The sequence below is a fragment of the Sphaerodactylus townsendi genome, linkage group LG07 (assembly GCF_021028975.2).
Source record: "Sphaerodactylus townsendi isolate TG3544 linkage group LG07, MPM_Stown_v2.3, whole genome shotgun sequence".
NCBI classification, from domain to species: Eukaryota; Metazoa; Chordata; class Lepidosauria; order Squamata; family Sphaerodactylidae; genus Sphaerodactylus; species Sphaerodactylus townsendi.
In genome coordinates this window covers 31,202,148-31,229,679 of record NC_059431.1, presented here as the reverse complement: position 1 = coordinate 31,229,679, position 27,532 = coordinate 31,202,148, and the positions used below count along the sequence as shown (strand labels likewise).

Sequence of the window (27,532 nt, the reverse complement as noted above, 5' to 3'; positions counted from 1 at the left end):
TCACAGTTGACCTGGTAGACACCCTGTACGGTTTCCAAGGGAAGTGACATTCAAAGGTGATTTGACACTTTCTGCCTCTGCATTATGACTCTGGTATTCCTTGAAGCTCTCTCATCCAAACACCAGCCCGGATCTGGATCTTAGTCCAGCGCTTCCACCACTACACCACTCTGGCTTTCAGATACCGTAAAAGACAGAGGATTCCTTTAGGAATGTGCTGTGCATGTTTTTAAAACATTTTTATTTTATTTTTGATGGTTTACGAAGTCTCCTGCCTCCCCGCTCTGAAATGTGGAAGCAGAGTAATCTATCTCCAAAGTTTGGACATCAGCACCAGTAGCAAGCTGTTTTATATGGCAAATTCTCTAGTTTAAGCAGAATAAACATTTCTCTGTGGCTACAAGAACCAGGCAAACTGGGGAATGTTGGAATAGGAGTCCCTTATATGCAGCACTAAATGGACAATGATTTGAATGCTTTTAATTTATACTGAGCAGGAGCACCCAGTACAAAAAACATAACTTTCAATACCAGCAATGAATATTATTCACAATGATGGCATTTTAATAATTAGAATTACCATATAGAGGTGCATAACAGCTAGGGAACAGCAAGAAAAAGGGCCTTAACGTTGCACGAACTGAATACAGAGTGCCCAAGCATTCTTCCCGAAGACAGCTGACACACAGGAACCTGATTAAGATCAGGACTTCGGTTTTAAGCTTTGCCATCTATGCTGTTCTCCGAAAAAGGCCTGGAAAATGCTATCTGCCCACTAGGGCCAGCAAGAGTAATCCCAATATTAGATTAATATGAAGATTTCAATAACATGGATGGAATTTCAAACATTTAATCAATATTTATTTTTTTTACAACATTTTGAATAGCCCAATCCTGGTGGGGGGGGGAGACTTATCTTAGGGGGCACAGCAGCCCTGTGTTGACACGTAAGCCTCCTCCCCTGGCACAAGGGGCAAATATGCTGGCAAAAGGGGGCGATACGCAGGCAGGCGCCCCTCAGCATCGCTGCTGCCGCAAAAGCCCAAAGTCCCGGCCGCAGCAGAGTTGTGCCAGCATTAGGGACAGACACCGGCATGGGGAGTGGGGTGGGCCAGGGCATTCCTGAAGCCAGAGCCAACGTTCGTCAGCTCACACCCCAGCTTTGCGGCTAGTTGCGTCGAAGCCCTGGCCTTATGCCACTCAAAAGCTCCCAATGGACACGTTTCCAGCAGCGTGGAGTAGTTTTGCTGTTTCCTCCCTCCCTGTGCCTCTGGGAAACTCTCTGGAGATGGCAGGGCAGCAGGGCAGCATGACAGCAGCGCTGTTCCCAGCAACCTCTACTGTCTGGGTTGTATGCAAGCCACTTTTCCACCCAAATTAGCGTCTCCTAAGGAGACAAACAATAAAAACATTAAAACACACAAAACCAACTGAAAACAATTGGAACGTGCATTTTCTGGTAAAATCTGAAGTGAAATATTTTCCAGTTTGAAGGCCAGCAAAATAAGCCAAATATACTAGGTACTAGCCTAGACCATAGTCAAGCACCAGAATTTGTCCATATTTTATATCTTATATTTAACTCATCTAATATGATTGATTTGCAGAACAACAGCCCTGACAATTATAGAAAGACCATATTTACATATGGGTGGTAGAAATTTTTCCACAGAAAAATGTAGCATTGGAAAATCTTCTGGGAAAAATTTTTCACTCCACATCACTGAACACAATTAAACAAAAAATAAATATAAGAATAATGTAAGAGAGAAGCTGCAACTGGGTTTTACCTGTGAAGTCTGGGAACACATGGAAGCTCTCTTCATCCACCCTACAGGCTTCCATAAGGCTACTGAAAAGAGTGCCAATAGGGTCCAGTGGGTGGCCAACCCAGCCTTCCAGGTTAGTGATAGAGGTTACTCCTTTGTGAAGAAGTTCTACATCAGAAAAACAAAAGAAACTTCATCACCACACTACACTTGACAAGCAAACCTCCATAATTTTTTTGCAGGCAGGGTTGGGATCTGCCCAAGGCAAAATTTGTGATAGTATCCAGGAACTCAAAACAGTGAGATTGAACAATAGCAACAGTGAGACTGAACACTTGGGGTGGGGATCTAGCACTGAGAGGATTACCAGTTTTTCATGCTACCTTCCCAAGCAGTCTTTTCCAGCCCCTAGAAAGTTTATTCCTGGGATCACAGGACCCATATGGATAATAGCCATGTGGGTCAGAAGGTTCCTCTAGGGGCGGGGAAGGAGACAAATCATGCCTTCCATCAGCACAACTCTATTGATAGAAGAGGAAGAAGACAGCAGTTTCAGATCTGCAGGATCACATGACCTTTGAAATAAACTTTCCTGAGCCAGAAATGAGTATGATACAGACCAGTGATCCTTGCTTTCCAGACTGATAGATCTAAATCCTTGACTTGAAACAATCTTGCCTAGCAGAAAAAGTTCATGGGTTGCCCTCCCACCTGAAAAGAGGAATAGAAAACCAGGTGTAATTCTGAATAGAAGGAAGCAATGTCTTATGGGCCACCATAATTTTTCCTACCATGCACGAAACTGCCTAATGTAATATCTGTAGAGGACAACCTGCTAATAAAACAGCTAAGGTTTCTTTAGGGTCACTGCTGAAGGATTTATAAACAGGACGCAAACTTGTGGTACGCTAGGCAGAGATATCTATTTTGGTTTCCTGACTGGGAAAAATAAGGAATGCTATTTTAACAATCTAATCCTGTGGAATGAGAGGGGGAGGGGATACACACAGTACTACACAAGACAAAATTTTAATTACAAGTTAGCTGGAGGGGGACTTAAGTTCCATTTGTAAATTTAAATGATCCCTTGCAGGCCGAGGAACTAAAGTAATCAACACAAATGGGAATGTTGCTGGGGTCTACATCAGAAAAGATAAGTTCTACATCAGAGGAGTCCATTACCCCGCTGTCTGTCATCTCTTCAGATAGGGCTTGGGAAAGCAATAGAGGAACAGAGAAAGCTACCAGGAGATTATTAGACTTTGCCAGATGGGAAAAAAAGTCTCAGACATTTATAAGTTAGGTACATAGTGCTTAGGGGCCTGTAAAGGAGCAGAAAAGCCCTGTGTTGACACGTAAGCCTCCTCCCCTGGCACAAGGGGCAAATATGCTGGCAAAAGGGGGAAGGAGAGGAGCAAAAATTCTTTTGAGAAATATTGTATTAATGCCTTGAGAGGGGACTGAGGGAAACACTCCACAAAGCATGCTGTCAACATTCTGAGATTCTTGGGTTTGGTGAGAAGTTCTAATAAAAATTATTTTCCTTCTATCATTGGAACAACCTATCCTTGTTCATATGTGAAATTTTATTATTTATATATTTGTTTGTTTTATAGCTTGCTTTTTCTCCACCAGGGCAGGGCTACCCACGTGTTAAAGTATACATAACGCACACAAATAAAAACAATACATAATAACTGAATGTAAAACAGTAATAAAACCAGATTTTAAATTCCAAACTTTTCTTAAAGTCGAAGATCTGCCTTGCCAGAAACAGCTAATACCTTGTCATATACTCTTTGACATGCCCAATAAACTGCAAAAAAAAACCCTTCTTAATAAAAGACAAACTTATTTTTCGTGTTGTGAAAAAGTGTTGTTGTGAATTACAATAGAAACTACCTCAGATTCCTATTCTACCTCCTCAGGCTTCTTCTGTAATAGCAGCACATAGTAAAAAAACAGGAATCTGTTAACTGTGCCTCACTGGCCACTTGGCAACCCATGCCACAACTAAAAACATTTTGGTCACTGCTATGAGAACATAAGAACGTAAGAAAGAGCCTGCTGGATCAGAGCAGAGACCATCTAGTCCAGCACTCTACTACTCACAGTGGCCCACCAGGTGCCTTTGGGAGCTCACATACGGGATGTGAAAGAAATGGCCTTCTGCTGCTGCTGCTCCCGAGCAAAGTATGATGCGCATGGGTGGGGAACTAAGGAAAACACCCGGCCCTCACAGGAGAACATGGAGCTACATTACCCGTAGCTGGCCTCACAGTGAAACGGTCCATTGGATACTTACCGTGAAGGGGCCTTCTTCTGGAGTAAAGGGGAACATCTACCCAGGAAGTGATGAAATTCTTCATCCTGCCTTCCCTGAGCAGTAGCTGGAAAACACCCATGCAGATGTTCCCCACCTCCAGTAGAAGGTAACAGCAGCGAAACAGCAGCATGACCTGCAGCTGTAGCTCCCCAAATCTGCCACTTTATTATTTGTTAATGGATTTTGTAAGGAATTGGCTAGCCATCATAAGCAAAACAGAACTATTGTGAAGAACTGAAATAAGTAGCTAAAGGCTCACAGGTTGTTTGGTCATGAATGTAATAACTCAAGACCACAGAGTTAGTACTGAACTACTGCACACGTATTTCTTCCTTTAAATAGCACAACCGTTTCCGTTAAAATACACAGCAAACTAAGAGGAATGGCAATATAAGACATATAAAATATCTCATCTCTGTTCAAGTCCTGGAAATTATCATGTGTACAACTCCTCCATTTGAAATCTAACAAACCTTCTGTACCACAATAACTGTTTACATAGAACAATTAATTTTAGCTCTTTGCAATGTAGCAGCTGGAAGCCACAGACATCTACGCTGTGTATTTTGCTAACTTTTAATACAGAATGTTTTCCCGAGATTTTTTTGTATGCTGTTCAACTGGCAGCAAAGATGCACCTTATTCTGTAAAGTCTTATGGAAAACTCTAAAAAGTACAAATCCACAAGACCATTTCAAAATAAACTGCATGAATGGATTATATTCATTACCTAGCACAAACCCCATACACATACACGCAGAGTACAGACAACACATGTTGAGGTACACATAGGTTCTATCTCTTACATTTGTTCCCAGCAGCATGGGGGATGCTGTATCCATGTGCATAAAATTTGCACAGAAGAGGCAGGACCAATAAAGCTGATTTTGGAGGGGGGGGGGGTTGAGCTAGCTCTCCTCTACATACTTCACATGCCAACATGCTGACTGGAGTATGTACAATTTGTATGTACACATTCACACATATGTAAGTGCTGTGCTTAGGTATGACAAATAGGAGGCCCAGACAGTAGTATCTCATATATACAAGGCTATTAATACTTTCTTACTTCCACCGTTCATACTAAGAGCAACTGCTCCTGAAATGCCCTCATAAAGCTATCAGGATGTGCAAATGTGGGCCAGGATCACAGAGAAATGGTAAGAGGTTACATCCTACTGTTTAGGGATGAGAGCATACCCCTCAAGTCCAAAAGACAGAAGATCCTCATTCCACATGGATAGCAGCTGTTCCATACATCGGCAACAGACACAGGTTTTGTCACCACGTTTACACTCAACTGAAACCCTTAACCAATCCTGGATCTCCAAATGTACTCATCTGTACAGTACACATTTTCAAACATCTGTGTCACGATCACCTATATGTTCAAAAATCATGGGCACTCATGAAAATACAAGGCATGAAGTCGCTCTGGCTATGCGAGGCAAAATCTTTTATCAAATTCATTTGCAGTCAGACCATCTAAGTTGGCTGTTTTGCAAACATATTTCTGTTTCTCTGAAATATGCTGAACGAGTCAGACGCCGAAAGCTCCAAGTTAGCATTAGGGCCCTGTTGTGTTCATTATTTTACTAAAAGCTACAGAGAAACCGTCCAAGCTCTTACACAGCACTGGGCAATTAACCTGCTCTCACTACCAGTTACTGTCAATCCCTGAAGTGAGTCACCTGCAGCACTGCAGTTTCAACAGCATTTCCATACAGACTTGGCATCGCTCCAGCTGTACCATCACCTTGCTGCGTCCTTTACCCTCCTCCTCTTGCCCATATTTACCTTTCTTCTGAAACCGGAACATTTCCAGCTGTTTCTGCTGCTGCCTCCTTAGAGTATTAACAACAGCTATTGCCAGTCGCAGCGCTTCTCTTGGATAGCCGTGAGACCTTAACGCATCCACCCTCGCACAGGCCGTGGGCACGTGTTCTGAGAGGGAGACAGAGAGAGAGAAAGAAAGAAAGAAAGGGGGAAATGTTATTAAGGAGCACACCCATGTCTGCAGTGACCCCATCTCACTGGGCTACTGAAAGGGAAAACCCTTTCAGTCTTTTGTCTAAAATGGTCTTTTAGCTGTCCCGTCTCCAGAGCTTTTAAACAAAAGTTTAAAAGCTCTGGAGACGGGACGGCTAAAAGACCATTTGAAGGGAAGCTCTGTTGCAACTGCCAGGCCTTTCATTCCACTCCACACCCCACCAAAAAACAGCGCCATAGAAACCGAACAAAGCACCAAGTCATGGAAACGTCTTTCCGGTTGAGCCACTTACCGTGCCAGAGGGGCCACCCGTGAGAATCGAAAAGCGAGTTTTCAGCGTCATCATGGTAACAGTAGTTGGTGTACAGGTCACTGCTGATTATGTGCTGCAAATGGCTGTCCTGCCAGTGGAGATCACAGGCCTCAATGGCTCGAGTGAACACTGTCCGGTGAGACCTGTTTGATGAATCTATCGGGCCCACAAGTTAAGAGAAGTTGAGTGTGTTCCTCCATGTGGCAATGTTATCATTTTACCCACTTCACACTACTGCTCTCCTCCAGCCTCCTCCCATTACTCCTTACGTGTCCTTTCCAGCGAGTACACAACAAGCATCTCCAAGTTCTCTACGCGCTCAGCCTATTTACACCTCTACAAAAATAACCAGTTTCTAAAACTGTTGGACTTAAAGGCTAATTAAAGGTTAATGGTCACAACTCATTCTACCTTCCCGCTGCATGCTTGGCAAAATGATCTACATGTTTAATTAAGAAAGAAAGGTTTCAGAGGGCCCAGGAAATTCGGTTCTTGGGATCATTAAAGGTTTACACACTGAGAAACAAAAATGATATTTGCTTTGCTTCTGCTGGAACTATCAAAAGTTTTACACCATCCCTTGGGGTCAAGAACTGCAGGTACTTGCACTAAACTTCCAAAATAGCACAAGAACTTTGTTTTTCTGTAACAGGCTTGAAACCATTGGCATGGGAACCTAGGACTACAGGCAGTCGGCTGAAATACTTGCTGGAGTGTTACAGTGGAGTAACTGCAGGTGTCACAACCAAAGGAATCCATATGCATGGAGGCGGGGGAAGAAATTAAAGTACCATAGGGAGTTGCATATTAGATGCCATTTCACCTTGGCTCCTGGTGGTTTTACAGAATTAGTACAGAGTTATTTGCTGTTCGCCATTCTGCAAGCAGAAAGTGGCTGGCTGAGCGAAATCCAAGGCTCTGGGTTTCAAGGCAACGTTGCTTAAGAATTCAGTGTACACTGAGATACATCCCCATAGGAGGTTGTATAAGGATTTAAGAAAGAAGCTATAAATGCCTGCTGCTTGAACATCCAACACCACCCAGCAAATATGTCTAGTTACGCCAGCTACGAAGATGGCAGCAGAGGCACTAACAATGCCCCTTCTCGCAAACCTTAGTAAATTAGTTTCCTTGACACACCTAAAAGCAGGACACACTTTATGTAACAATGGCAAATAGAAGCTGGAAGATCATGTGTGTGCCATAGAGTTCTGCTGGCTGAAATGTAGCTCCTGCCCCCCAAATGCCTTGTCCTTCAAGGGCATAGGACCAAACTGAAGAAAAGGCTCAGAACAAGCTTTTTGACATTTCATCTGTGCCCAATTCAGGGAAGCAGCAAATGCAGCAGAATATACTGGATCAGGTATGCCCCTTAGATTTTTCAAGACTAACCTGAAATGCTTTCAGTAGTACAGAAAGCAAGCAGCAAAGTGCATGTAGTTTAAAAGCTTGGTTTCTTTTCACAAAAGGCCCATGGTTTTGCATCCATCTTTTTTGGATGCAAACGTGGGAAAAGCTGAAGTTATTGCAAAACAGACAATTGTACAAGGATACTATCTAAGTAGTATTTCCTGGGTAAATTAATGGTGGCTCACCTTGGATTGCATTTGCACCCTGAGGCAAAGCATTGGTTAGACTGGGCAGATCATTTCCATGGTTCCCATCTTCCCAGGGACATACATCAACATTGTTCCACTTTTTCAGCTGCTTCAACCAACTAGCCTTCTGTTCCACCTTGCAATGGGGATTTAAGACTATACACATCCAAAGAGCACCTATTGAGACAAAACCCAACGGGGGCACGTTACCTCAGTTTTAGGAAAAGTGCAACAACTTGAGAGAGTTTATATGGACAAGCCAACATTATTCACCCTCCCACTTCAAGGACTCAGTCATTTGCAACAAATGTATTGGAGCTTTGAATGCCACTGGAAAGGAAAACAGGCCTCATGGCAGAGGCCAATTTGCTGATGGTCCCCGGCCCCTCTATGATGCGGCAGGCTTCTACTCGGGACAGAGCTTTTACGGCCCTGGCCCCTGCCTGGTGGAACACTCTCCCTCCAGCTGTCCGCGTCCTGCAAGACCTTAATGAATTCCGCAGGGCCTGGAAGACTGAGCTGTTCCACCGGGTTTTTGGGGAGGCCAGCCGCTGATGTGCGCCCCCGCCCCCCCGGCCTACTGTCCCCCACCACTAGGGAAGTTTTAAGCTGTTGGATGCCATCTGTTGTTGTTTTATAATTAAATGTCATAATTGAACGCTGCTTTTTGATAAGAACCGGTACTAAACGTACCGACTTTATCTTTATTGTGTTGTATATGTATGTTGTGAACCGCCCTGAGCCCCCCGGGGGAGGGCGGTATATAAGCCTAATAATAAATAGAATAAATAAAATATACAGGTACTCAGTCCACAAGAGCACAAAGTAGGTTCATCAGAGTCTTCGGTGAACCCAGGGCAACCATCGTGAAGGGTTCATAGGCCAGTATATCAAAATGTGTCCCAAAAGCAGAGAGTTTATTATTTGGCTTCTCCTGGATAACCCCAGGCTAGCCTGATCTTGTCAGAACTCAGAAGCTAAGCAGGCTCAGCTCCAGATAGTATTTAAATGGGAGACCTCAAAGGAATACCAAGGGCATGACACAAAGGCAGGCAATGGCAAGCCACCTCAGAACATTTCTTGCCTTGAAAACGCTGCTGGGTCATCCTAAGTCAGTTGTGACTTGATGGCAAAAAACCAAAACAAAACAAAAAAACATTTATTTGGGAAATGCCAAGAATGCCACACTTAGGAAGTGTTAAGACAATCCGAAGCTTCTAGTCTACAAAGATAAGAATATCAGCCAGGACAAATCAGACTCTTTGTTCTTTGATGTATAAGGAAAGCTGCAAAGAAATCCTACTTCACTGCTATCATGACACCAGCTAATTCACAACCACCTCAACTATTCAAAGTAGCTTGGCACTTGCTGACCCTGACGTCTGAGCCTCCGAATTCATACAAATGAACATCTCTAGTAGTTCTCTGCTGACAAAATATCTCAAATATATTCTGACTCGGATGCTGCTGACAGTACAGTGGCAAGACCTGAAAGAACTCCCAATACATCAACTGGTTCATTTGTGGATCATTTCGATCCACTAACCGCAACAGATGTTGACATCATCATAAGATCTACAAAAAAGCCACACTTCTATGCTGGTGTCATGCCCTTCCTGATTTTTGAAAGCATGTAACAACCATATCAATAAAGCCTGGAAATACATCATAAAATGAAATACTGAATCAGGGATCATTTCTCTGGGCAATTAAAACAGGCAGTCATTTGTCTCCTACATAAAGTACCATCTGCAGAAAAGAATGGTGTGGCCAATTATAGTCTGGTCTCCAACTTACCCTTCCTGGACAGGACGATCAAGAGAGCAGTAACAGGTCATCTGTCCTTTCAGTGTGGCTTCAGTTCAGATTATGGAACAGAGCAGGAGTTGATAGCTTTTGATTATCTCTCTATACTGAGCCAGTATACACAGAATGCACACAAAGGCTGTGCTTCTCTTACTTTTATTCTTACTAGATTTATCAATAGCTTCAGGTATGGTGGATCATGCCTTTTTTTACCAAGGCACTTGGAAGAAGTTGAGATTAAGGATGTGCCTTGAACTGACTTTCATTGTTCCTTAAAGGTACAGGATCACCTTTGGAGGTCAACAATCACCTCTGTGAGACTCCACTTGTGGGGGGTTCCTCATGGCTCAGTTTCATCTATGTTATTCAGTCTTAAAAGAAAATATGGACAGTTTTGGAGTAGGTTGTCGTTAACCTGCTGACAACACCCAGCTCTATTTCTTTCTTTCTATTTATCTATCGATTTATATCCCACTCTTCCCAATAGGGCTCAGGGCGGCAGCCATCAATAAAACCACACAGAATCATACAATATAAAACCAGTACCGACGTAGCAGTATCATTTAAAACATTCACAATAAACAATAGAAAAAGACAGACGGCAATAAAAACCCTAACCAGACACCCATGGGAGGCAGCGATATTCCAGTCAGGCCTGCTGGCACAATATGAAAGCCTGGCGGAAGGGCTTAGTCTTGCAGGCCCTACGGGACTCACAGATGTCCCACAGGAACCTCCAATAAGTCCCCCCCCCCCGGATGAACGGAGGGGTCTAGAGGGGCAATACGGGGAGAGGTGATCCCGTAGGTATGTGGGTCCAAGACCGCTCATGGCCTTAAATGTCAGAACAAGCACCTTGAACCTGACCCAGAACTCAATTGGCAGCCAGTGGAGCCTATACAAGACCAGAATAATCTGGTCACCATTATGCACCCCTGAGAGGAGCCTGGCTGCTGCCAAATCACCTGGTGATTCCATCAAGATCCTGAACCAGTGATTTCCTGCAGTGGGTTAAGCGGCTAAGGGTGAACAAGTTGAAAGTGAAACCTGATAAGATGGGTCTAACTTTGGTATGGAAGGCTTTCCTTGTCCTTTTTAGGAACAGGGAATCAGTTTGTAGCTATTCCTGCAATTATGCGCAGACAAACATTACAGAACTTTATTACTCTTGACATTTAACTTGGAACTAATGCAGGAGAGACATCTCTTACACTGCGTGCCCAAAGAGGCATGCATATATCAGGAACTTCTGCAACATTTTAGAATATGTTATTGCTTCTTACTGCTGTGGCAAATGCTTGACAACCTAAGTGAAGACATCAACAAGTACTATTTAGCAACACTTCATTTGCTCATCAAGGCAGAGTTTTTACACACTTCAGAGACCTGCGGGATCCACTAAAAATGAATGACAGCCTTTCCAAGAACAGCCAATGTGACTAAGGAAGAATGCAAATATGGGGTGTACAAAAGGAGTCGCCCTATTATGTTGAGTCCCAGAAGCAAATCAGGGCCAAAAGCAGGTAATACCCTCGACAATCTGAAGGCCTGATCATGTGAAGAGACACTTGGAAGAAAATGAGACAATCCAGCAGCTTCTAACATACTTTCTTACATGCTCTATTTACAGCACTCGCGGTACCTCACACATTACGGGTATCAAAGAGGAAGCATTTGCATCAGACAATAGGTATTCAGTCAGGAGGAGCCGCTGGCTCACCTAGTGCTCTTGAGCATGGAATATCCCAGCTCCACATGGTGCATTCAACCACCTCTCATGATGCTTTTGCTGGACTCATCATAATGCAAAGACTAGTGCTGTTGAAATGTGAGTTCCGAAAAACTGTAAAGCTAGTGCATTGACAGTGGCTAATCTAGGAAGTCATATTGTCCGAGTATTAGCTCCCTGGAGTTCTGGCTGCATTGTAGTGATTTCAAGATGACAAAGTCCTCAGCAACCAAGATGCTGCACTACTTCTCTGGTGGGTCCACGTGGCCCCGGTAACCATAAGGCTATCGATACTCAGCCACTAAGGTACTTTCCCAGTGTGGGTGGCAGCTGAGTATGGGTCCTGCCAAGATCCAAGGAGTCTCAGACTGTTCCATGGAAGCAGAGGAAGTTGGGGGGAGGGGCACTGAACTCTAAACCCTGCAGAAAATCTGGCAGGATCTCAGCTGTTCCTCCTGCTCTCCCATCAGCCTTCCCAAAGACTAAAACCCTCTGTGTGTTTCTGCATGATAGTCTCCAGAGGGACTGCATGACTCTTGAGCTATCCCTGTAGTGAATAGGGCCTGCCAACCCCATACAACAAAACTGGAAATTAAGAATCTCAAGGGCAGCTAGAACTTGAAAATGCATTACTCCAACATACAGGTCATCGTATCCAGCCTTGCTCACAGCCAGTATAGTGCAGTGGTTAAGAGCAATGAACTTTAATCTGGAGAACTGGGTTTGATTCCCCGCTCCTCCATATGCATGCTGATGGGCAATCTTGGGCTAGTCCCAGTTCTTCGGAATTGTCAGCCCCGTCCACCTTGCAAGCTGTCTACTGTTGGGAAGAGAGGGAAAAGGAGTTTGTAAGCCACTCTGAGCAGTGGTGGGATTCAAATAATTTAACAACTGGTTCCGGTGGTGGGATTCAAATAATTTAACAACTGGTTGTTTACGAGCACCATTTTAACAACCGGTTCTGCCGAAATGGTGCAAACCTGCCGAATCCCACCACTGGCTTTCGAGACTCCTTAAGGAAGAAAAAAGTGGGGTATAAAAACCAACTCTTCTTCTCCTTGTACAGTTCACCTCTCTCCGTGACATCTTCCTGGTTGCAGAGGCGCACATCATAAACCAATATGCAAATTTCATATTTCCCTGAAGATAATTGGAAGACGCATCATGCTGTGACTGCAATTTGGTATTAATTTCACACAAGGGAAAGAATATTAAAGCTGTCACATCCTAGCGAGGCATTGTCAGTTCCAGTTCCACAATCCTTCTTTTGACCTGAATGGGAGGCGGCTCCACCACGTCAGACCTCTTGCTCCAGAGCAGACATTACAAAGGCAGAGCAGGCTCCAGGGTTTATCAGCCATCAGGTACGGAAAAAGATCAGAGATCGGTCCTAGACTGAGAAGAGTCTTCCTGTATCAGTATTTAATCTAGTAAATGCTAGGTGGTGTTTATTAAAGTGCTAAGTTACTCTAACAGTAGGTGCTATTAACTGCCTATTTATGCTCTCAGTGTGCAGCAGTTTCATAAGGCACGAAAGAGGCAGAAGGGAACTGCTCCTCTGAGATGAATCCTTACTTCAATAAATTCCAGGAAGCTGTACTTTGCTTGGAACAGGAGATTTCACTACAATCCAGAAGTACCACCAAAATCCATTGCATAATTTTTTTTCATGTACCTCCAAACACTTCAGCACCTGCCTCTGGAGGTACAGGTAACCCAGGTTGGGAACCATTGGTATACAGTGCCTAATGAAGTCTTAGAAGCTGGGTAGAATGGTATGTTTTTGCTTAAAGCCCTGGACTGGGAGCTGAGATCCATATTCAAAACCTCACTCTGACATGAAGCTTGATGTCTAACTTCAAGCCACTGGCACACATTCTCAGCCTAAATTACCTCACAGGGCAGTTAAGAAAGTAAAACAAAGGATGCAGGCCAGCGTATGCTACCTCTAGCTCCTTAAAGGGTGGGATAAAAATGTCATAAATACATAAAATAATAAGATTTCTGTTAGCCGGGGGGGGGGGGAGTGCTCCACTGTTCTCATCTTTGCCCTTATGGACTGGCAGAAGAAACATTATACTATCCTGAGTATGTAAATTCCTTCAATCTGCACAGTTTAGACTGGCTGCAGTTTTCCTGAAAAACAACAGCGAACGTAAGGTGCCAAGTACAGAGTCCGATCTGTGGGGAGTAAGCTCCACCCTTACTTATGTTTCTGCACAGCTCTCTGCCTGCTCTCCTCATGTTTTTACACTGTTGCTCATATACACCGTCTTTATTTAATGCAAACTGCAAATGTGTTCCCCAGATAGCTCCCTACCCCAGAGCTAAAATATACCCAAAAAAATCAAGGTAATACAATATTACAGAAATCCCTTTGCCTGGCCAGAATCATCTGCAGCATGCAGCAACACAAGATTCCAGTTGTGGACAAACCAAGGTACAAAGAGCACCTGAGGATTTTTATTTTTTTGCTAGAACAATCCCTTGCACTCCTTTGGCACTGTTAGCATGGCACTGATCACAACTATTAGACGCTAACAATCCATACTTTTCTGCTGCCCTATCCAACACAACGGTTACGCGACCTTTTCCTGTTGTGTCTGAGACATGCAGAAATTCCAAAAAAAGAGTTCTCTTTGATGTCCACTGATTTTGCTATCAACGAGGGAGAATGTGTGTCAGCTGAGCAGGCAAATTGTCCCTTGGCATCTTGCTGAGAGCTTAGCATCCATCACCATAAAGCAATAAAGACGCAATTTTTCACTTTACTGTGGTGTGAAGTCTGCAATGCAAGGGGGGAAAAATATTTCAAAACAGGGGTGGACCTTGGCATAGCCTCACCGCACCCAGCGCCGATACCAGTACTGAACACTGATAAGGCTTGTGCATGGCTTACGCAGATGTATACTGTCCATTCACTGCTGCAGCAGGATATGTAAATAGGAACCATTCTATGTTATTCAGCAAAGCTAAGCTCCCTTCCCTTGGGGCCACTCAGCTATGGGGCAGAATTAGGTCTGAGGTGACGCGAGATACCTGTAATCACATGTTGCACGGCAGCTTTCAAAACCTACTTTCAACATGTGGCTAAAATGTTTGTAATGTTAGGGTGATGTTGCACTGTGGTGTAACGCTGACAAGAGAAGAAGTGTGAGAGCCTGCTGCCTGCTTTTCATTTCTTAACTACGGTGTGGTATTATGGCAGCAAACAATTAGCCTTACGTGATTCCTCACTCCCACCCCAAGACAAAGCATTAACAGCTAATAAGAATCTGTGCTGTTATTGAAGTTTTAATGGAAGAACAGGCGGGCTGGGTATTGAATGGAAGAGAGGTTTCGCATACAATCCATGTCTGCCTCTGCCCCAAATGCCACATGCTGTTGAAAATAAAAACAGTTATGGGTCCACACATTTACAACAGGACATGACCTGAGGCCCCAACTGAGGAATAATCCAATTAAATTGCTACAACCCTGAGTAGAGACTACTACAGGGTGTTTCTGACCATGGAAAGGATCTCAAAGAAAGGTGCATGCGCTAGTCACACAGAGGTGACTGCAATTTTTATTCATAAAATAAGACTCTCAGTGGAATCTGATTTTCCTATCGAGTCTTCACAAAAGGCCTGCAACGGGTGCCGTGGTTCTTGGAGTACAGAATGTTTCATTTTGCTCTAATTCATTCTATTACCGAATTAAACTTTGATGTATTGGTCTTGACAAGTGCTTCATGCTGATTGTATTGTGTATGATAGTATAATCACTCCCTATGCATTTCACACTAGCTGGCTGATTAATGCAATAGATTACCTGCAGCATTGATGGCAAGGGGGAATTACTGCCCTTCCGCAAGCGACATTCTGTGTGTGGTGGTGGTGGAGGGCGAAAATAACAAAGCGACAACGCTCAGAGATAGACTTGCTGCCTTTCAAAAGGTGGCTTTAAATTTTAAGGCTGGTCTCAATGTCAAAGGAGAAAGGTGTGCTCTGATGTAGGTCATGGGAAAATGCATAGGTGATGGAAAGCAATCCTTTAGCTTTAGACTCAGTTTTGCCAATAACCCTGCTGTTATCTATAGGGCAGTAGGAAAACTAATCCTCCTCCCCAAGTTCACGTCTTCTGAACAAAATTAAATGAGCACCACACATTTGTTTTTGGGGTCTCTGAGATACAAAATCCAGTATGACTGTTCTGACCACAAGGTTCTCCAAACTGAGGGATGGGATTACTCGGGAGGAACTGTTCTGTGGATTAAGGTGTTTCATCCCATTCTAAGTGCCATTCCACTCTGTGATCGTGAACAATAAATAGTCAATGCAGAGACTGAACCTATAAATTTTGTTTTCCTTTGTAGCAGTGGAAACTGAGTGCTTTGATCTACAATCCTGAGTAGGCTGAAGGGTTTTTTTTTAATAGCTATAATGTATTTGAATTGTTACAAATGGGTTGCAAACAGGAAAGAGGTCTTTGACTTATCTAGCCAGCAGGGAATAGTTTTCGAGCATTGATTGGATTACTTCAGCTATTAAACAGTTGTACACAGACAGGAAATGCTCATGGCAACCAGTTTGGGCAAGCCAAAAATAGCCATCTGAAGATCTGCAAATACTGATAAGGGAAGGAAATAATGTCTTAAGAAACCAATATATTATCAGACAAGGCCCTGAATACACAATCGGTAGAGCAAGATCTTCTCAGATTCAGAAAGGTTAAACTTGATGTGACTAACAGGCGCTTCCAAACACATAGATAAGTATATTCACAGGAAACAAACACGTGGGAACAAATCTGGGTTTGCTGGTGCTTGATATATTAGATAACTTTCATGTTGCCCAGGTGCATTCAACTTCCAAGGGCTCCGTTCAGTCCTGACTAACTTTAATCGCATTGGCTCAGAATATGTAAAATTCCATCTGACCACTCCCCATGTGACCCTCATCTAAAACAAATATCATGAAACGATTCACTTGGCTTCCTCTTACTGTGAACAGAACAATAATAGCAAAGAATACAGTGTGGAACCCCCCCACCCCACCCCCCCAAAAAAATAGCAGCAAGAAACCAGGAACAAGCAGAATCAAGGCAACTCTCCAGTCAAGGGGCAAGCGAAAACTCTCAAGCATGCTATCAATAAAACTTAGGTGAAACACCCCTGACCTGGGAACAAAGCCCACTGAATAAAATGAATAAAACACTGAATAAAACACCCTCTCTCAAAAAGTACTGACCTGAAAACAGAATTAAAAATAAATTTCTAACTAAAATAAAACAATAAGCAAACTCCCAGCAACATGGAGATGCTTAAAAGGGGAAGGAAGATTGGGGAGTTGTGAAAGCTGGTCTTCTCTTGCAGGGACAGGAGGTAGTTGTCCTGAGTTTTCACATTCCTCCACCTACCCTAAATGATTCCATTCCCTCGGTGCCAACATTCAACCAGCTCCAGTTCCTTTTTCCCATCCCATCCCCCACAGCAAAAAAGAAAGAAGAGAACAGAGGGAAATTGGGCAGCTGAAATTGGGATCCTAGAAATGATGATCTGTACTCCTGGTCAGTTTGAAGGTACAGATCTGAGCAGATCTTTTCAGAGCAATCTTAAACAGGTCTCCTTAGAAGTTAAGTACCATTTTGTGAAATGATGCATGCTCCCATTTCAATTGCATGTGAGATTTTTAGAATTTAATGATGAGATGTTCATTACAAGGTATCACAGTACCCAACTCACTGGGGGTAAAGTGTAAACAACTGGAGAAGGTAACGGCAAACCTCCCTGTAATCATAGTCTGCCTAGTACAGGGGTCTGCAACCTGTGGCTCTCCAGATGTTCATGGACTACAAATCCCATGGCCAAGTGGCTGGCAGGGGCTGATGGGATTTGTAGTTCATGAACATTTGGAGAGCCACAGGTTGCAGACCCCTGGCCTAGTAAATATCATGATTTGACATCATCCCATGGGTCAGTAATGACCCGATTCTTGCACAGAGGGCTACCTTAATTTTTTTTTATCATAGCTCCACAGCATACATTTAATGGGAATTAAAACTGCTTTCCTTCCTAGCAAACTTTTTTCCCCATGTGTGGATATCTGCAGTTTACTTTTTGGTTTAGCCACACCATATGAGAGGAGCTGTGTGTGTGTATGTGTAAAGTACTATCAAAATGCAGCTAACATATTCATTATGGGGTTTCCAAGACAAGAAACTAACAGAGGTGGTTTGTCATTGCCTATCTCAAATCTTCCTAATTGTACAAAAGCAGCATGGGCAGCCTTCATAACCTTTTTCCAACCGAGCTGTCATGATTTTAGTGTGTGTGCGTGTGTGTGACTTTGAACTGTGAGCTGAATTGGCGGGAGAAAGGAGGTGAGAGAGGGACGAGAGAGTGATATGACTGGTTGACTCTAAACTGTGCATGTGGAAGAGCTGGGCTGGACTGGCAGAAGGTGTCAGAGTGTCAGGGCGGTGCTTATCTGGTTAAGAGGGACGTAATCCAAGACCAAGCGTCTGTCATGCAGTGGCGTAGTGGCAACGGGGCCGGGTGGGGCGCGATGCCCCGGGCAGAGCAGTGGCAGGGGAGTTAGGGCCGTACCGCAGAGGGGGTAGCGCATGGCATTCTATAGGGGCAGACAACAGCTGGCAGGGGTGTAGGCAGAACGCGTAGCTCCCGCCCAGTTCCTCGCTCTGCCTCTGCTGTCATGTAATCAGCTTTGATATGTAACTAAATGCTTTCTTTGATATATGTAACCAGCTCTGGTATATGTAACCACTGCCACTGTGCATTCTTTCCTTGACCTGAGTGTTATGGCTTTGCACACTTGTTAGAGAAGTAGGCCTCCCCTGACATTACTGTCTCTTGAGAAAAGAGCTACAACTGTTATCTTGTCATGGGTAGGAAGCCAGGTGGCTCCAATGCTACTGGCCGCTGACCTTGGGGCTGGGTACACCTGTAGCCTAGGCACCAGGTGCTTTCTCTGGGAATTTGGGAGGGAGGACTCATAGGGCAGTTGTCAGGAGGCCTATTATTATGGGGATTTTGCAATTGCTGCTTTCTGTATGCTGGGGGTAGAGAAATGGGTTAATTGCATTTCTAACTGACTTTCAACTGTCTTCTGTATGATGTTATACTGTACCAGGTGCTGCTCAAGGTCAGTGCCTGGCCATCTCTACTGTTATCTCTTTCACAGTTCCTTTTGGGCGCGCTTTCCCAGGATGGGGGGTGAAGGTTGCTTTAACTTCTGGGTTTTGCGTGGGCAAATCTCAGTTCTGGCATGACCAGAGAAGATCCTCAATACTCAATAAACTACTGTTCTTATACATGAGTTTGTTTCAGTTTTTGGGATTCTGACAGCAGTTCAGTTAGAACTGGCTTTGCCAAGTTAATGTGCTTGATCTACCCCATCAATATACACTGCTGAGTAAACTTCCAGAGTTTGTTTATTAGGTTATAATCCAGGTGCCTAACACAGAGAGAGCAGAAAGTGACAGGATTTCAGACTGAAAGGACTAGGAGTGTCAAAACACTAGTCAGAGAGAATCAAAGCTCTGTGTGAACATAGCAGAATGTGTTAGGACTTCTGAGTAAAAAGACCCAGTGTGGAGAGAATTAGTCAGTGTGTCAGAAGGTATACAAAGTCAGAGCCTCAATGAATTGTTAGACAAAATAAAGACAGGGAGTCTGAGAAAACTATGAGAGAGAAGCTGTCAGAAAGTGTCACAGTGAATTTATGTTGAGTGAAGTCCTCAAAGTATTTGTTGCCTCAGTTTGATTTGAATTTGTAAATATTTTGCTTGAAACCTTAAAGTTACCTATCAGTTATAAATAAAATCTTACTTGGTTTGAAGAAACATTGGAATCCTACCCTACTTTCTCAAGGACCACATAAGCCATTCACTTTGCCTTATAAGCGTGTACACATTACCAAAAGGAGATAAAGGGTTTTTGTTTTGTTTGCAGCGACCAAATGAAGAATAAAGGGAACAAATATTAACGGGAACTTATTATGTATTTACTTATAGGGGGGGGACATTATTTTTGGTGGCCACAGATGGAAAGTTCATCAAACAAGCATTTTCCTGCCCCAAATGCTGTTCTCTATTTATTAAAGATTTTCAAAACTGACCTGTTTTCTTTCCATCAGCCCCTGAATAGTTCTCTATATCAACTGCTGTTTGCACAGCCTGTACCTCTTACTATTTCCTCCCATAGCCATGTGCCTAATTTTCTCATTTCATATTTACATACACATATAAGTATTCCGATATAGGATGCACTTCTTATATCCAATCAAGCGGGCTCCAGATGAAGCTTAATGCCTACAACAGCAAAGTTGGATTTACAAACAGTCAAGTATCACATGTCCCACCAAAACAATCATAATAAAACCCACTGCTGGAACAGTGTTCAATGTTATTAAAATATTTTCTGATTATTTGAGGCAAAAAAGTAGGTCTAACTTCTAATCTCAGACTTCACACATGTTTTAACCAAGTCTAAACAAGATAAACCCAAATTACAGTTACATATATAAGCCAGAATATTTTTTGCTTGGATATAAATTGAAACAAAAGCATTTACCATCCCACCATTAAAAAAACAAATTAAACCATTAAAACCATTAAAAATGAATGCAGATAACAATGAATGAAAAGAGTGTGGGGGGTTGGGGGGGGGGGAATCACCTTTTCACTATTTTAATAGATTGTTGGTAAATAGTACTTTGACCCAAATGCACCCTTTCCGTTCATAATATGAACAGAGGTTTTCTATTCTACAATTAAGTACTCTTTAATTCCCCAGCCAGGGTAGGGATAACGAGACTGCAAAATGGTGGAGGAAACCACAGAAGAATGAGAAGGTGGAGAAGACAGAAATGAAGGTTGAGAGGTTAGGAACATCATATGTTTTCCTCAGCCTTGAATTTAGCAGCTATGAAAAGCTTTCTTTTTTAAAAAAAATTGCTGCTATAAAAGGGCAGCAAACAGGAAGCCAGAGCTGCTGCTTACTCTCCTCTGCCTTGCTTGCACTTCTAGTGACTGCAGTGCAGAACGGCACTAAAAGTAAAATGTACTGCTTGAGTATAGGATGATTCACAGCTTCATCAGCCCTCAAACTGTCTTGGGCCCTAGAAATTTTGCACCCTCAGTCTCCCTCTCTCAGTAGCCCTGATGGGACAGTCATGTTCTCTAGCTTGATGACCTACCAGTTTCTAAAGAGTGGCCAACTGCAAGCAGTTTCGAGATAAAGATTACCAAAGCAGCTGGCCAAGATCTTTATCAGGAGTCCCCAGTGTGATGCCAATGCGAGTGCCAACATCTCTGCTGGCACCCAACAGTGTTTTTAGGATGTGGGTGAGGCCAAGTAGACCTTTTGCCCAACAAAGCTTCTGACTGGGGTTGTGCAGAGTTTTTAAACGGTGCACTGGCAGCAGCTGCCACCACAGCACAGGGACTTCACTGTATGACAAAAGTTAAGGTGAAGTAGTTATTTTGTGGCTGTGCCCACCATGCCATGCCCACAGCCTGAAAATGGTCCTGCTATTCATGGCCCTGAAAACCAGTCCTACTGTGTTAATAAAAGAAGGCTTTTTTAAAAAAAAAGTTGGATTAATTGCCTTCAAAGCCATTAAGAAGCACAGTCTCAGATGCAAAGTCTAGAGGATCATCCCTTCCATCCCTTCCCTTTAGGGTCAAATACCTACTATCAAGGCAGTGAAAGATAATCTGCAGACAAAGTCAGGTTTCCACACACTGCGGTTTAAGTATGTGTACAAGTTTATAAATAAGCCAAAAACCCTCCTAACCATGGCCTAATGACTAGACAAGAGTATTGACCTCAGAAAACTGACAGCAGATAAGGATTAAGGGGAAAAAACAGTTGGAGGAAGACTGGAGAATTGATGTAGTGAAGCCCTTCACAGCTTACAGTAGCTTCCGGAAAGGCAGACTTGGGTTTCAGCATGTATGTCAACGGTTTGTTTTCCCCCTCCCTTCTCAAATGTTTCCAATTGCCCCCACCTCGAGCATGCTCTCTATCCATTCTAATACAAAGTGTGAAAGGCCTAGGGCAGGGGTAGGGAACCTGCGGCTCTCCAGATGTTCAGGAACTACAATTCCCATCAGCCCCTGCCAGCATGGCCAATTGGCCATGCTGACAGAGGCTGATGGGAATTGTAGTTCCTGAACATCTGGAGAGCCGCAGGTTCCCTACCCCTGGCCTAGGGCCTCCGTTGCCACTTGATCCTTTTATGCTTCCAGAGGAGTAAGACAGAGTCCTGAAGTCCATGTTCAAATGTGAACCCAACGTAGTTCACCTGCTGGCACTAGGAACCACCCCATGCATCAAGTGGCCTGGTGTGGTACACAGCAAGTACCGTGTGCGTGCATCTAACAGACCACATGGCATTGATTAAGAGCAGCATATTTAGGTCACCTTAGATGCAAGATTGGAATGATATGTCATCCTTGGACAATATGTCCCTGAACCTTTCACTGCTATTAATTCCACACACTAATTTTAAGATGTGCAGGTGATACTGAACTTTGAATTCAATTGAAATAAATATATGTTTTTGCTATTTCAAAAATCACAAGATCTGGGAATAAGAAAAAAAAAACATCCTCTTAACTTACTACCCAGAATCTTACTCTAAAGTTTTGGTTTACTGTACCAAAAACAATTTAAATAAATTACTCAGTCTAAATAGCAGGGCCAACTCACTCCATTAGTCTTTCAAAAGCCAAAAAAAAAAAAAAATCCAATCCCCTCTCCAAAGACAGACTATCAGCTTATGCTGCACTTTGGTTAAATTAAAGATGAAAAAATGTAACCTGGTTTGTTAGAAACATGTATAAAGAGCAGTTGTTTGGAATGCTTTTGTCAACTTGCAGAGATCTTTGTGGAAGAGCAATTAAATACAATTATACAATTTACATTTCTGTGCACAAATATGAATTTCAGAACTCTTCAAAATCTGTTGTATAGTACAATTTGACGTTCTTAGTGCTGATATTATTACCTTAGCTTGAAATCAAACTTCTGTAATAGGATCAGGAAATTTAGTACTGCTAACAGCAAAAGGATAGTCTTAGGATACATGCCAGTTTCGAATACAAGTTAAGTTAGTACAAGCAAGGGTAAGAAACATGACCCTCTGAACAACAATTCCACCATCAAATGAGTACATTTAAGCCTTGCTGCTTAGAACACATGCAGGAGCACCAAAAAGTAACCTTAAGGTATGTGCTGCATTTCAAATACACAATAAACCTCACTTCACATCTTAAAGTTTTAGCAAATCCGGCAGAGTCTGCGTAGCCTCAAAGTTGACTTCCAATGGCAGACATGGGTAATGTTCCAGGATTTTCAGTAACACTGGAATCCAAAACCTGCTCAATTTTTTAGAGATGAATACTAGCTTTTTGTAGGAACACAATCACTTCCATCTATATCGCACAACCAGGAATCAATACAGAATCACTGCATGGCATAGGCAGGATTGGCTTGAGAACCCTTGTGCCCTGAACCCATGACCAAAATGGGAGAAGCTGAGTTAATTTAGAACAGGGGTCCCCAAACTTTTTAAACAGGGGGCCAGTTCACTGTCCCTCAGACTGTTGGAGGGCCGGACTAAAAAAAACTATGAACAAATTCCTATGCACAAATGATTGTAAAATGTTTGATTTCACCTTTCAGCCTTTCTGTCATGGTCTATTTTTAGAACAGTGACCAAAGTAATATCCAGAAAAGTACAGGGTGGAGGCCAAATATTGTTGGGGAGCCTGAGGAAAACCCTCCAATGTAAAAAAAAAAAAAAAAAAAGCAGTGGATTCAGTGCCCTGTTCACTCAAGCAGTCGTGGGTGACTGTGTGTTTTGGGGAGCGCAACATCTGTTGCCCCAGCCTCGAGATAGAAAGCCTGCCCCGACTCGGGGGCTCAACAGTCACCTGTCCTCTCAAAAGTACATTTGTTCTCATTCCCCCACCCCGAGCCTCAGGGCCGTCCTGGGCATCCAGGGACAGGAAATCCACACCCGCTTTGCTTCCCTTCCCACCGACTGAAGAGGAGTCGCCCTCTTTGCTCCCTCCGATCCTTCGTGCTGGTGGTGGGGCGGGCGAGCCCCTTGCGCCAGAGAGGCTGATTCCTCCTCTCCCTCGAGCCCCCACTGCACGTGAATGGAGCCATCACCACCATGCCTGGCGGGCCGGATAAATGCCTTCAAGGGGCCACATTTGGCCCCCGGGCCGTAGTTTGGGGACCCCTGATTTAGAACTTCAGAAAGCCAAGCCTCAACTAAAACACAGGCAAATCAATAATAGCAAACCAAACCCCAAACCAGTTAGGCAGCCCAACTTATATCCCAGCTCAGTTTTTGGAATTGAGATAGAACATGGCGGTTTTGTGTCCTCCACTGATTCTGACACGTGCAGGAAGCTTCTCGCCCTTGCTTGAAAGTCAATATGACGCTGGATCCACACATTTCAAAATTAAAGTTAAATTGTTTTTACAATGTCTTGGGGGTGGGGGGAGGGAGAGAATGAAACGCAAGACTTTTGCGTGACGGTTCCTCCCTTCCCAAACAGAAGGAAGGCTCGGAGGAGATAATGAAAATCGGAGATTGGAAGAAACAGATCTGATCCTGTAAATCTTCGTGTTGACAAGCCGTTGGGCTCCATCATTCCACCGAGCATCGATACGCACCTCTCGGATTCTTCTGCTTGACTGCTCTCATCAGACGAAGCATCAGAGATTTAATTTAACAGTTTCAGCTTTATTAAGCTGTCACAAGAGCAGCCCCACTTTGATAACGGTAGCTGTGCCAATTATGACTTGGTTTAGGGTTGACAACTATAATGATTTATTTGTGGCACATGAGAAGCAATAGGAGGTTGTTCTGCATTACAGCTTTTTTAAAAAAAACTGGGCACTTTTTTCATTTAATTTGTCACTTAGCTTCTGCTAAGAGGACACTTAAATTGCTGTTAGAAAGGCAAATGGGCTTTCTCGTTTGAATTGTAATCCCCGTTTTTAAAATGAGCATTGATGGCATAGCTTTCAAGTAGGAGCAGCTATTGTCTTGCCATGGGTCAGGGTGGTAACTTGGTGACATTTGTATCCTTGCCATGTGTTACCCTTGTGGGCTAAAGGGCTTCCAATTTCATATCGCAGTCAGAAGCCCACAGAAAACACCAATTAACTGGCAAAAACCATTTGCTGACAAAACTCAGCCTCTTCTCCATGTCTAACATCTGGCAGGGCTCAGGATTTAATTCCACAGCACAGCCTTGCAGCAATGCAATCCCTACGCAGAGGCACAAAAATAAAAATTCTCCTTTCTCCCCCCTTTACATGAAACGATCCCCTACTCCCTGGAAACCCAGCAGCTCGTCAGACTTAATTTTTCGACACATGACCATGGGGGCTGTTACAGATTTCAAGCTACAGACTAATAACTGTGAACAAGGACGCTTATTCTAGGGAAGCGGGAAATAATTTGACCTTTTGCTGGAAATCAACTAACAGTATGCAACAGGCACCAGCAGCTAAGTGCCGTGCATTCCAGGCCCACGAAGGCAGACCAAGTAGACGAAGGATTATCGCTTCAATTCTTACACCCTGTTAACTGGCAAGAAGTCTAGTAATTCGAACAGCCAAGCACTAGAGCACAGTTTATGAGCCACCTTTCAAAAGCATGATCAGTCATAAGATGCACGCAAAGTTGACGCACACCAAGTCGGGCCCCGACTCAGTACTGTCTGCACCAACTAGCATCAGCTTTGCAGGGTCTCAGGCACAGAAAGATCTTGGTCAAAACCTTCTTCTTAAGATTTTTAAATTGGAAAAGGTGATGAGCAAATTTGGGACTTCCTGAATGTAGCACATGTGCTTTACGAATGGACCCAAACAACAATTTACATAATGGCTTGAACCCAGCAATCCGCAAGCAGAACCCTAAACCTGCAACACCTCTTTCCTCCCTATTTACTACAGTGCGGACAAGCTGGTTGCACCTTAACCCTAACCCTACAGAAATGCTAGCAGTGATATAAGAAATCTGACTCTGTATAAATGGCTACCACAGCCTTCCATGTGTTTCTGTTGGCTCTAGTGCTCCTATGAAGCAGAAATTTTTGCACTGAATCCCATCTAATACCTTTTTACTAGTACCAACCAGTGGTTACGACAGTGTGCAAGTTTTGCACTGACCAGAACTATTCATCAGTTTAGACATTACAAAAAAAAATTAAAAATGTTTCGAAAGAGAAAGGAAAATTCCTTAGGACAGGATGGCAAGCCCTGGTCAAATCTGAAGGGATGCGCACAACAGCGTCAAACCTTACAAATTTTTCTTTGTAACATCTAGCCTGATGAAGAGATCTGGTGGTTTCAAAAGCTTGAATACTTCCGCATCATTTGGTTGGTCCTTTTTCAAAGGTATTATGTAGAACGTTAAAAAAGTTTTCTGGATTTTACTTTGGGACACGACATGCCTGCTGACTTTTCAAAACTTTATTACTGAGCCACAGATGAACTTGACCGTTATGCTGGTCACTACTGTTATCTGGCTACACCTGGTAAAAATTCAGGCATGCACAGAAGATATGATGAATAAACACACTGCCAAGCTCTGATATTCAATCCTGGTTGACATTCTAGTCAAATTAGATGTACACCTTCCCAAGGTGTTTTAAACTGGAGGATAAAGCTGCACTAGAACCAAAATATTTCTTTCTTTTGACAATGTATATCCTTCCTACTTAAAATGATACAAGACAGCTGTGAGAGAAAAGCCCTTTCTTGAGCAGATTTTGGTATAAGTAATCTTACAATGGGAGCCCTGATTGCCATGAAGGCATATCTGGACTAGGACTACTGGAACGGAAATAAACTCTTATTCTATCTTTTAAGAGAATTGGATTTTATATTAATGTAACAGTACCTGAACAGAGTTTGGGTCTGTCAACTCGTTCTCAAAAACAGTGACCCACTAATGATGAACTCCTCCCACATCCAGATGCAACTGGAAGGCAGCAATTCCACACATCTATGGGTAAGTTCTATTAGTGAGGACTGTGACAGTGAAGGCAGCTCCTTCAAGTAGTTGCTCTATCTTTGTTGGCAAAGTAGAGACAATTGAATCAATTTGTTGCCTTACCTTTGTTTCCAAAGTAGGTGGTGCAAAACGGGAGATGAGGCATTATAAAATATCTTTGAACTACACCTTGGGTTTGGGTCACAAAGAACATTAAATGCCATATGGGCCATTCTGTACCACCCCGGCAGCCATGCTCTGGACTGATTTAAAATTTTCAAGCTGCCTTTAAGAGCTACCCAGTTTCCAGCATTACTGTAATCTAACTGTGAAGGTACCAGGACATGGAAGATAGGCCAAACCCTTGCTCTCCAGAAAGAGGCATGGTTGATCATCCAAAGGAGACTTTTGATCACAGTTACCTGTGAAACTCAAATACAAGGTCCAAGGGCACTGCCACATTGAAATCTGCTTAAAGGCAAGAGTGACCCCAACTGTAGCAGACACGTTCCACACATCAGTGGCCCAGGCCAGCCTAGATGTGTGTGTGGGGGGGTGGGTGATTTTCCGCCCCCCACATGATGAACTCTGTGTGCGCGTGCCCACAGAGAGGACTCCGAGTGCCACCTCTGGCACCCGTGCCATAGGTTCGCCATCACTGATCTAGAAGTCAATGCTGGCTTCCTTTAATCCCCTGCCAGGGAAGTTCTTGTCTAGAGGAGAACATGAGACCCAGTGTATGACGTGACACACGTTGCTTCTGCTACACAATGGGATAATGAAATCCTTAACAGTACTTGGGATTCTTGGCCTGGGATACCACAATACCCAAGGCAAGATCTGACAGCTTCTTTAGAGAGATACTTAAGTGGTGGGGTTTGCATCACTAAAGACCAGGTCCAAACAGTTAAAATGAACCTTACATGGAAGACAGAACTCTTAAGGATCACAAACCACCTACCACCTAATTTG

The 27,532-nt window shown here is 43.4% G+C and overlaps 1 protein-coding gene across 1 annotated transcript in view; it reads right to left on the bottom strand.

The window, feature by feature from the left end:
- The window catches only part of ZSWIM6 (zinc finger SWIM-type containing 6), a 110,703-nt gene that overhangs the window by 27,459 nt on the left and 55,712 nt on the right, over nt 1–27,532 (bottom strand). The window contains exons 5-8 of the mRNA XM_048503732.1: nt 7,994–8,173; nt 6,378–6,554; nt 5,893–6,039; nt 1,791–1,937 (exon numbers count right to left, since the gene is read on the bottom strand). Coding sequence (XP_048359689.1) covers nt 1,791–1,937; nt 5,893–6,039; nt 6,378–6,554; nt 7,994–8,173 — 651 coding nt within the window. The remainder of the gene's footprint in view (nt 1–1,790; nt 1,938–5,892; nt 6,040–6,377; nt 6,555–7,993; nt 8,174–27,532) is intronic.